The 11,531-nt window shown below is 38.5% G+C and overlaps 1 protein-coding gene across 1 annotated transcript in view; it reads right to left on the bottom strand.

The window, feature by feature from the left end:
• The window catches only part of IL1RAPL2 (interleukin 1 receptor accessory protein like 2), a 533,285-nt gene extending 523,735 nt beyond the window's left edge, over nt 1–9,550 (bottom strand). Inside the window, exon 1 of the mRNA XM_067724491.1 lies at nt 9,284–9,550. Within this exon, the coding sequence (XP_067580592.1) occupies nt 9,284–9,516 (233 nt within the window). The 5' untranslated portion in view covers nt 9,517–9,550. The remainder of the gene's footprint in view (nt 1–9,283) is intronic.
• Nucleotides 9,551–11,531: the final 1,981 nt, after the last annotated feature.

An 11,531-nucleotide genomic window follows, 5' to 3' on the forward strand; every position in this document is an offset into this window, starting at 1 on the left:
GTAATTTGTATATATGTCCTAATTCCCCTTTAAATTTGTTAGGAGGCAGGAGCCCTGTCATTTGATTTTGCCTTTTTTGGTAGCTTTTATAGAATAGGTGCTCAGTAAATATTTGTTTAGTGAAAAATAGGTACCTGAAATGATATCAGCTGAAAAATATCACTTTTATTCAAAATAAACAAAATAATATAAAACTGTACTCAGGAAGGAATGCACTTCAATTTTCTACTTCTATGAAATACCTTTAGGGTAAATGGAGGGAAGTAGTTACATGCAATAAGTTCTTGAAAAACATAGCCATGCATTTATACACCTGATTATATTCATTCCAGTACTTTGTCACAGACTGATGTATATGCTTCTCTAATTGATTCATCGTGAATCTTACACCTTGCAGGTTTGGGAGTGAGAGTAAATGGACAAAAGAAAGCCAATTAAGGACATACGTCCAACAAGGTTCCTCCATCCCTTTTCTTTGGTAGCGAACAACTTTTAAGCACTTCTGTATAATGTTTGGAAACTGATAAATGATTGCAAAGGGTTTCACACTTTGTAAGACAAGTAGTCTGGTTTTTTAACTCTGGAAATTTCTGCTTTAACTTGATCCTCACTTTTCGTGAATTTAGGATTTCTATTTCACTGTCTTCTGTTGTCCACCTTTAAACAGTAGATTCCATCCTCATCTCCAGACAATACTGTATACCATGGAACCTGAAAACAGATGGAATCACAGAACTTTCTACAAACAGGAATTAACCATATCTCATTTGTTGTGATATACAGATACAGGTACCTACAAAGAATAGTAAACATAGGTAATAAACAAAAAGACGGTAGAGAAAACTGATTATGTGCATGAGCTAGGTAGACCTGGGTTCAAGTCTTAGCTCCATTATTTACGAGCCGTGTATCACGGGACAAGTTCTTTAACCTCTATGAGTATCAGTTTTATCACCTTCAATAATATGACCTACCTCATAGGGTTACTGAGGATTATCACAGTGTTTGCCATATAATAAGGGCTAAAAATCATAGATAGTAGTAACAATAGTAGTTGTAGTAAAAGTAGAAATAAGAGATAATGTGTTGAGTGCTTACTCTGTGTCAGCATTGGTGCTAAGTGCTTGTCAGCATTCCCTGAGGTAGACACTGTTATCCTTGCTCCTCTCCAGGCCTTCTCTTATCTCAGTTACTAGCACCACGATTCACTCAACTGCTTAAGTTAGAAACACTTGAGTCATACTTTACTCAACTATTTCTCCCATTCCTCACATCCAGTGCATCAGTATGTCCTGGTGCTCATCCTTCAGTGCATATCTAGAACTCATTCACTTCTCCCCATCTCCAAGTTACCACCCCAATCCAAGCTTACCATCACATATCTGTTCAAATAACACAATTCCGTCCAAACTTTGTCTCCTTCTTTGTCTCTCTACAGTCCCTTCCCACCAGGGCAGCCAGAGTGATCTTTTTAAAGTGGAAATCTGATCATGTTACTCCCCAGTCTAAAACAAACAGACAAAATACAACACTCCCTTTGCCCCTGATTACTAATAAAAATCAATTTTTATCCTAGACCACAATATGCAAAAGGATCTAGCCTCTGCCTGCCTCTCCAGCCTCATCCAGTACCATTTTCCTCCAGCTCACTGCACTCCATCCAGACTGGCCTTCTTTAGCTTCCTTGAATATAAAAAGCCTGTTCCTGTTTCATGACCTTTGCACTTGCTGTTCACTCTGACTGGAACACTGTTCCTATAGATCTTCACAAGGCTGGTTCCTTCCGTTCATGCATGTCTCAGCTGATAAGTCCCTTTCTCTGGGAGGCCCTCTAGACCACTTAACCAAAAATGGCCTCCCAGTTACTCCTGCAACATGACCCTTCTTTTTTTTTTTTTTTATTCTCATCATACACATTACCCAATGTAGTCTTGTGAATTTGTTATTTGTATGTTTCCCCCACTCTACAAGGTAATTTCCAGAATAGGAACTTTAATCTGTTTTGTTTAATGCTACATACGAAACACCTAAAACAAGTGTTCAATGTATCTTAAACTGAGTAAACAAATTAATCTTCATTTTCCAGGTTAGGAAAGCAAGGCACAGGTCACACAATTATAATATACCATCACTCCCTAGGTTAATGTTAGAGTTAGAATTTAGTAGTTCAGAGTTTGCCAACTGTGAATCCACTGGTTGAATCTGAGTAGGGACTTTTTTGGGAGGAGAGCCCTGAAAATTTTTAAATTTGAGAAATTTCACATAAATATTCAGATTTAAAGTTTTTCTTTAAAAAATCAGAAGCTCTGGCAATACTTTGTCCTATATTCTTAAATGGTAAAAATAATTTATATCTGTCAGGCAGCTACCTGACTTTAACTGGAAAATAGCTCATTCATTCATTATTTATTTATTGAGTGTCTACTATGTGCCACACACTATTCTAGGCCCTTGAGATGTATTAGTGAACAACAACAACAAAAAGGCAAAGATCTCTGTCCTTAAGAACATTACATTCTAGCATGGGGAAATAGACAAATAAAAACAATAAATATAATACATAAGTTATATATATTATATATATAATAAAAGGTGATAATTGCTATGGAAACAGAAAAAATAGAGGAAGGCAAGTATCAGTACAGAAGATGGGGACTGAGTGAAAGAGAACCTTAATATTACAAATAAGGTAGTCAAGGAAGGCCCACTGATAAGATTAGAATAGAAGAAATTATACAATTGAAAGAAATGAGGGAGTTGGTCATGTGAGTATAGAAGAGGAAAACATTCTAGACAGAGGGAAGAGCCAGTGAAAAAACCCTAAGGATGGAGTATACTTGACATGTTTGAGAAACAGCAAGGAGGTCAGAGTGGCTGGAGTAGAGTAAGCCAAAGAGATAAGAATAGGAAAGTAGTAGTTAGAATGGTACCAGGGACTAGATCACCTCCAGGGCCATAGTAAGGACTTGGCTTTTATTCCAAATGAAATGAGAAGCCATCAGGAGGTCTTGAGCAGAACAGAACACAGACGTAGGTGACTTACGTTTTCAAAAGACCACTCTGGGGCTTCCCTGGTGGTGCAGTGGTTGAGAGTCCGCCTGCCGATGCAGGGGACACAGGTTCGTGTCCCGGTCCGGGAGGATCCCACATGCCGCGGAGCGGCTGGACCCGTGAGCCATGGCCGCTGAGCCTGCGCGTCCGGAGCCTGTTGCTCCGCAACGGGAGAGGCCACAACAGTGAGAGGCCCGCGTACCGCAAAAAAAAAAATAAATAAATAAATAAAAAATAATAGATTGAAGGGAGACGTGCGAAAGCAGAGAAACGAATTAGGAGTTTATTGTAACAAGAGAGATAAGAGACCTTGGCTTGGGCCAGCAGTGGTATGGAAGGCACGGATTATGCAATCCGCAAAATTCAAGGTGGTTAAGACCCTGTGGAATAACCCCTTGAACAATGGGAGATGGGAGCTGAGAAATAAACTGTTCCCCATTTCTTCTCCTGGATCGTTTGTCACAATACCTTTCCTTCTCCCTGCCTCACTTTCCTTTTCCTTCACTCCTGTTTTTCTGGGATTACACTCCCTAATACATATTAGCTTTTTGCCCCAGGGTTTACTTTCTAGGAACCAATGATAAGATAGGAGGAAGATCAGGAGTTCAGTTTTGGAATATTGGTTTTGACACAAGTGGAGATGCTGAAAAGTCTGTTGGATAAAAAAGACTTCAGAGAGATCTGGGCTGGAAGGTATACATGTTGAAGTTACCAGTGTGCAGATGGTATATAAAACTATAAGACTGTATAAACAGGTTATGGAGCGAGGGAGCATGGGTAGAGATGAAAAAACCTAAGGACCAAGCCCTAAGGGCCCTCTAACATTAAGAGGTCAGGGGGAATATGAGGGGTCAGCAAAGGAACTTCAGAAAGGATAACTGATGAAATAAGAGGAAAACTAAGAGGGTGTGATTCTCTGGAACTCAGGTAAAGGACATATCAAAAAGAAGGGATGATCAACTGTGCTAAATGTGCTGATCATGTAAAAAGTTTCCTTGCAATATGGCATAAAGCAAGTCCCATGACTGTTGACTGAAATATAAGACTTGTTTAATATATGCTACATAGGCACTTTTAAGTCAGGATCATTTAAGAGCCATCAAAATCAGGCAAAATTACAGTATACTTATACTTATTTCTTATTCTTTTTAATTATGAACATTTCAAATATATTCAAAAATAAAAAAATGTAATGAATCCTCATGTACTCATTGTACAGATTCAAAAATTAGCTATTGATACATACTACATTTCTTGTTTTGAATATCTCCAACTCCCCTCAATTCTTCTGGTAATGTTGTTTTGCTAGAGTAATAATCACTCAAATGTGATGAATAGCAAAGCAAATGTCATGCCTCAGAACTGTGTAAATGCATTAAAGAACCCTTTAGAATGAGTTTGTAAGGCAGTCAGATTTTGAGAACCTCATTTATTTCAATGATTACTAAAGACCAAAAATAGTTGGGTTATCTTCCTGTTTAAGAAGAGGGTTCCTTATTCCATTTACTTCATTGGAGAGGTAAATAGTCATGATAGTTTTGAACTTATGACTGATTCTCTGCACTTGGCCATCGTCATCCCCAAACACACAGGTTTCTGCAGATATTCAATTATATTTAATCACTCTTTTCAAAATCTGTGAATTCAATTCAGGATTATAGGAATACATCTATCTTCATCCACAGCTTAAGTCACCCCTTCTTCCAAGTTGTTGGGAAAGTGATATGGGGGATTTTGTCAGATAAGATTACTCTCATCATTTTTATTCTACTAAGTGCCTCAACTGAAAAGATTTGAGCGGAACGGGGAGTAGACAGTAATTCTTGGATTGGCACAGCTCTCAAAATATGACTCACTTCTCCACCATTCCTCTATCACTAACCCACCGACATGCTGAGAAATTCAAGTAATCACTCTTGAAACTGGCCAAAGAAAAACACAAAAATGAGTAACTGGCTACTGAAAGGTCACAAACAGTAAACCTTTCTTGCTGTGACTTAAATGGGTGGAGCATATTACTAAATATTTCATAACTGCATTTTTAACCACACTGAAATCCATAGAGTAACTTTTAATGAGGTCGATAAAGCATAGAAAAATCATTCCATAATTACCTTAAAATAGTATCAAATTTGGGATTTTAGGTGACATAGACATTGCCAAATTCAGAGCCTTTTTCACTATAGATGTCACTCTCTTGCCATTCTGAAAGAGATTTCTATATCTCTGAGTTGACAAAAGACGGTTGCATCCTTTAGAACAGTGATTCCCAAATATTTTTTCTCCTTACCAAGACACACATGAGGGATAATATTCAAAATTTCCCCCACCTCATCAGTCCCAATCGTTCCCTAAGACCTGCTGCATGAATAAAAGAGGTCGCCACCTATGCTTGCATCTAAGTCTCTGCTCAGTGGAATACCACTCTTTTCTCTTCTACTGATCTAGATGTGAAGTGAGAATTACTGACTTAGATGATATCTACAAAAAATACAAGTAAGGTCAATCTAATATATACTTGAAAGAGGGGGCCACCTATAGGAAAGGATTTCAGGGGCATTGGGAAATCCCCCTTGTGTATGAGGTATTACAAGGCTTTGTTTAAAAGCACAATAGGCTGTCAGCTGAGCGGGCCTAGAAGCAACAATTCCCCAGTAGCAAAGAGCACACCTAGCACCCAAATCTTGGTGTCTAATATCATTCTTCATTAAAAGGAATCAAGGGTCCTTGGGAAAATGGCTGACTCTAGGACTGGGGGCAGGGAATATATAAGATAAGCCTGGGGCTTCCCTGGTGGCGCAGTTGTTGAGAGTCTGCCTGCCGATGCAGGGGACACGGGTTCGTGCCCCTGTCCGGGAAGATCCCACAAGCCGCGGAGCAGCTGGGCCCGTGAGCCATGGCCGCTGAGCCTGCGCGTCCGGAGCCTGTGCTCCGCAACGGGAGAGACCACAACAGTGAGAGGCCCCTTTACCGCAAAAAATAAAAAATAAAAAGATAAGCCTGGAACATCTTAGAGTGCTGAAATATAAGAAAATACTAAACAAACAAACAGACAACAACATAAAACAATGAGGAGATTATGTCAGAGGAACAGATGTACCAACTGAAAGAGCTCCCAGTGGTCAAAGGTGGATAAATTTGACCCAGAAAATACAATTGCATTGGATTATTACCCAATGTATAATATAAATATCCATGAGTCCATTGTGATATAAATAAATGATTGAATAAATAAATAAATGGGAGAAAAAACCAAATATCTCATGCAGAAGAATTCTAAATAATTTTATGTAGATACTTTGGTCTTAATGAAGTGGAGCATAACTACCACTCCTTATGTATGGACTGTGAATAACTACTTTCTTCCAAAGAGGGCAATTTGAAAAGGGAGTGAAGAAAGAACAACTTTATAGTGGAGAAAGACAAATACTATCTTGAGCCAGCTGATCAATATCAACAATGGAAAAGCATACTGATACTCCACATCCTTGTTATGATGTGATGAAAATAGTATTGTATCTCTGTGTTCTTTCTCCCCAAAACACATAACCCCAGTATAAACATGAAAAAAATAAATCTCAATTGAGGGACATTCTACAAAATATCTGAATAGTACTACTCAAACTGTCAAGGTCATCAGAAACAAGGAGAGTCTGAGAAACCACCACGGCCAAAAGGAGCTTAAGGAGACACGAAGATCAAATGCAAGGTGGGGTATCCCAGATGGAATCCTGGAACAGAAAAAGGGCATTAAGGAAAATCTGAGGAAGGCTGAATAAAATGTGGACTTTAGTTAATAATGATGTATCACTATTGGTTCATTAGTTGTAACAAGTGTATCACAGTCATGGAAAATGTTAATACTAGGGGAATATGGGTGTAGGGCATACAGGAACTTTCTGTACTATCTTTGCAATAATTCTGTAAAGCTAAAACTGTTCTAAAATTTAGAAGTGTATTTAAAAGCAAATTGGGAGTTTTAATTGCAGCACTTTTTATAGGGACAAAAGCACTGGAAACAAAGTATATGCACATCAATAATGAAATGATTGACTAAATTGTGGTATCATAGACTATTAAACAACACCGAATATTATGTACTTAAAAGGATGAGTGAGCTCTCTATCAATTGACTTGTAAATATTTCCACTATGTATTTTTAATAAGGAGAGAAAATGCATGGAAATATGTAACTCTCTTTTTATTTTGTAAAACAGTGAGGAGAAATCCGCATGTAGATATGCTTGTATAATTAAAAGAATAAGGGGAAGGTATGCAAGGATACACACTATATTGTTAGCATTTCTCAGGGTAGGGGAATGGGTGAGAGGAGAGGAAGGAAGAAAGGAGAGATAGCCAGACTGGGGAAATAAGCAGGGCAGGGGAAGTAAGCAGTAATTAATTCAATAATTCATTATAAGTATAGCACCTGTATATAGTAGGCTGATGCTCTACAAATAAAATTTTAAATTTGTGAAAACAAAACAAACAGAGCAAATGGAATAGGGGGAGGAAAAGAGATATATTTTATATTGGCAGGATTTAGTGAAGGTGGGAATGAAGAGGGTGTAAGCAGGGAGAGAGTAGCAGCACTGTAAAGAACAGAGTGTCAGACAGTAGAACCGAATTACACCCACTTCTCATTTCTGCCAAGAGCTGTCCAAGGAGGTGAAAATACTGATTATTGCTAAGGGTGTGATCAGAATGATTGCTATTTTTGCCAATATCCTGGGGCTTTTGCCCACCGCAAAGAGACTAAACTTGCTCCCCCAACACTTCCTCCCAATATACATACAAAAGTGATTCTTAGAGCATCAAGAAGGTTCTCTATTTATATACCACCTTGTTCTCCTGCCCTTTTGAACAATGAGGCCACACCAGGGGCTTCCAAGTGCTCTTGATGAAGAGGTGACATAGCTTTGGCATCAGACAAAGTCCACAGGAAACAAAAATGAAAGGGTCTGCATTTCCAAGAAGGTAAAATCAAACAGTAGAGTGCAGGTCCCTGGTGAGCAAGATCAGACACTTCTAAAATGGCAGTATTGAAGAGTGGTTTAAAGGTCACCTCAGCTACTTACTTCAACACCTAATGCAGTCTCTATCTGAGATTTGAGATCCTGACACTGGGATGGAGGGGGGAGGAAGGACATACTGTGGAATCACTGGGGATAAAACAGACTGCTTTTCACTGTAAACTTCTTGCAAGTAGGAACTGTGTCTGTGGTATCTTCCCAGAATAGTATATAGGAACACAGGATGACCATGTGCTTATAGGGTCCCATGTTGAATATTTAGATACAGTAGCCTCAAATTCACATTGTAAATCCCATGAAGAATTTCACCAGAAGCATTTGAAGCTATTTTCCATCAATAAGAAAGGAAAGACCCTGACCTAAATGATACTTTAGGTCATTTTCATAGCCAGATATGCAAAAACAATTTTTAATACAGATCTTCCTGTACTAAAAATTGGGGTTATGTCCCGATAAACCCATAGTAAGCTGAAAATATCTTAAGTCAAAAATGCATTTAATACACTTAACCTACCGAACATCATAGCTTAGCCTAGCCTACCTTAAATGTGGTCAGAACACTTACATTAGCCTGCAGTTGGGCAAAATTATCTAATTCAAAGTCTATTTTATAATGAAGTATGCATATTTCATGTAATTGATTGAATACTGTACTAAAAGTGAGAAATGGAATGGTTGTATGGGGACAGAGTGATTTTAAGTGTATCAGTTGTTTACCTCATGATCACTTGGCTGACTGGGAGCTGCAGCTTACTGCCTGCCACTGCCCAGCATTATGAGATAATATCATACCGCATATTGCTAGCCTGGAAAAAGTTCAAAATCCAAAGTGAGGTTTCTACTGAATGTGTGTCACTTTTGCACCATTGTAAAGTTGCAAAATTCTAAGTCCAACCATAATTAAGTCAGGGACCATCTATATAAGACCCTGGGGCAGGGGTGGAGTTGGGAAATAAATGAATCACAAAATTTTCTGAATTAAATGAGAATACATAGTAAATGGGAATCTTATGAAAATGTGATAAGAACTTGCTATATTGTTCCCATAAATAATTAGAATTGAATTTATTGAAGCTCCACATGCACTGCAGCCTTTCAAGAATATATCCACTGTATAACATGAGGCACACCCATACACACTCCAGTCCCAAAGCAAGACTACCACCCGTGACATTGAGCAGTTTTCACACAGCACTTACCTTAAAACACAAGTGTAGAATCCACTGTCTTGCGCCTCAGCTGAGTGAAACCATATTGAATCTTCCTCTTTGCTCATCCTGACCTCTGAAAAGATGATGGGCTCTTCCAAATCACCTTTGTTTTTGTACCACATCAGCCTGAGCCCAGTGCTCTGGGCCATGCTATAGTTGGTACGAATGTAACTGTAGAAAAGGGCACATTTCACTCGGACTGGTTCACCTGCCAAAGCCATATATGTCTTGAGATCCACTGACCAGTCAATGCAGCCATCCACTGAAAGAAAACCAGATTGGGCATGAGATGCAGTGAGCATTGTTGACAATAATGAGAAGAGCAACAATTATTGCCAACACGTACTGAGGACTTGCTATGAGCTAGACACTGAGTCACATGCTTTACATAGATTACCTCATTCAGTCTTCCCAGTGATCCTATGAGATAGATCAGTATCCTCCTTAGACCTGGGCAAGCAGGATTCCTGCCCTAGCCCTGTGCCTTTGGGGTATTTCCAGTCCTCTGCAGTAAACTTTGGGTTGACTAGATCTTCCAAGGAGTTCCAGCACTCACACCTATGGGGTTTTCCTGGGGCCCCACAGATAGATATCAATTCCAGTGGATCACTCCTGCCAATCACGAGGCATCCACTTAATAGAATTTTGTGAGATTGGATGGCTACAATGACACTGACATGTTGATTTTTGGCGACTCAAATTGTTTATATAGACAGGAGCCCCACAAAACAAAGATTTCCTTAGGACCCATATAGAGCCTAGGAGCAGTCCTGAGATTGACCCTTTTATTATTCTTTTGTTATAGATGAGAAAACTGAGACTCAGAAAAGTTCAGCAACTTTGCCTATGGACACAGAGCTAATAAGTGGTGGAAAACCAGTCTCTGATTCCCAAGACTCTGTTCTTAACCACTATCCTATACTGCCTCTGCCTGTAATTGTGACAGGAACCATTGTTTTATTTATTTGCCTTTGAGAAAGTAGATGCCTGGGTTGGAAGCAGTGGATACCTAAAATGATTATTTGCCATTATCTACATGCCAGTTTTCCATGGTATGACCTACTAATAGCAGATATTTAATCACACTTCAGTTTCTTTTTATACCCTTAGATCTCCCTTGCTGCTCAGCTGGTGTACGCTCATGGGAATATATTATATTAATGTCAGGTTTAATCAAATAATATTAGGTGGGTAAATCTACCATTAAAGAAAGACATATACAATAAATTCTCTCTTTTCCAGAAGGGTTGGAAATGAGACACTGTGGCTAATTTTATATGCTAATTTTATATGCTAATCAATACAATTAGCATAGTTATTCTACCTCCAATTGCTGATTTTCAAAGAATTTCATCAAATTGTGCTACATTATATTACTTGATTACCCTTTATAAAATAATCCTTTCATAAACTCTATAAACACTGTCATTTTAAAATTATATGTTTCGCTTATCATTTTGTGAACTGATCTGCTTCCTTTTTTAGATGTTGAGAACTCTGCAACCCAGTGTGTTTATCTTTTAACCTCAGTTGACAGGAAGCTCAGAGCTAAATGCAATGCTCAAGTGAAATAACTATCTTACCTCAGGATTTTGCTTTCTCTACATAAGGGGTTCTTGACCTGGGGTTCAAGGACACCCAGGGGCAGAGTGCCTGGATAGACTTCAAGGTTGTGCCTATTTGCATAGCTATACTTTTCTGAAGAGATGTTCCACAGCTCTTTATCAGATCTTCAAAGGGGTCTATGGCCCAAGAAAGTTTTTGAACTCTGTGGTTTCTGATGTCTCTTTGTGACTTCATTTTTCACTGCCTTGCTGCATAGGAGCTTTTATTATAAGTTGCCTCAAATCCTCTTATAGTATGTGAAGTATTCATTAGAAATAAATCAATAACCAAATAAATAACTCATCCTAAATTTATAATGAAGGGCATTTGAACTTTGAGTACTCACAGGGCACCAGATTCATCACTATGAATTTTGATGACCATTGTGCACTGCTGAAGTCAAGAAGGTACAACTGAATTGGACTAAGTACGTACTGATATCTGGCTATCTCTTGGGGGGCTTTTTTATTCACTCCCAAGTATCAGTTGTTTACCTGTCATTTGTCATTCTCACAACTGTCAAGAACAGAGAGGGGGAAATCTGCATTCGTTAAACTTTCTGGGTCATGGTAAATTACTGATGATACATCTCTGTATTAAATGCAATTTTAATATTTATTGTTTTATCATC

Source organism: Pseudorca crassidens, chromosome X, assembly GCF_039906515.1.
Source record: "Pseudorca crassidens isolate mPseCra1 chromosome X, mPseCra1.hap1, whole genome shotgun sequence".
In the NCBI taxonomy this organism is placed as follows: domain Eukaryota; kingdom Metazoa; phylum Chordata; class Mammalia; order Artiodactyla; family Delphinidae; genus Pseudorca; species Pseudorca crassidens.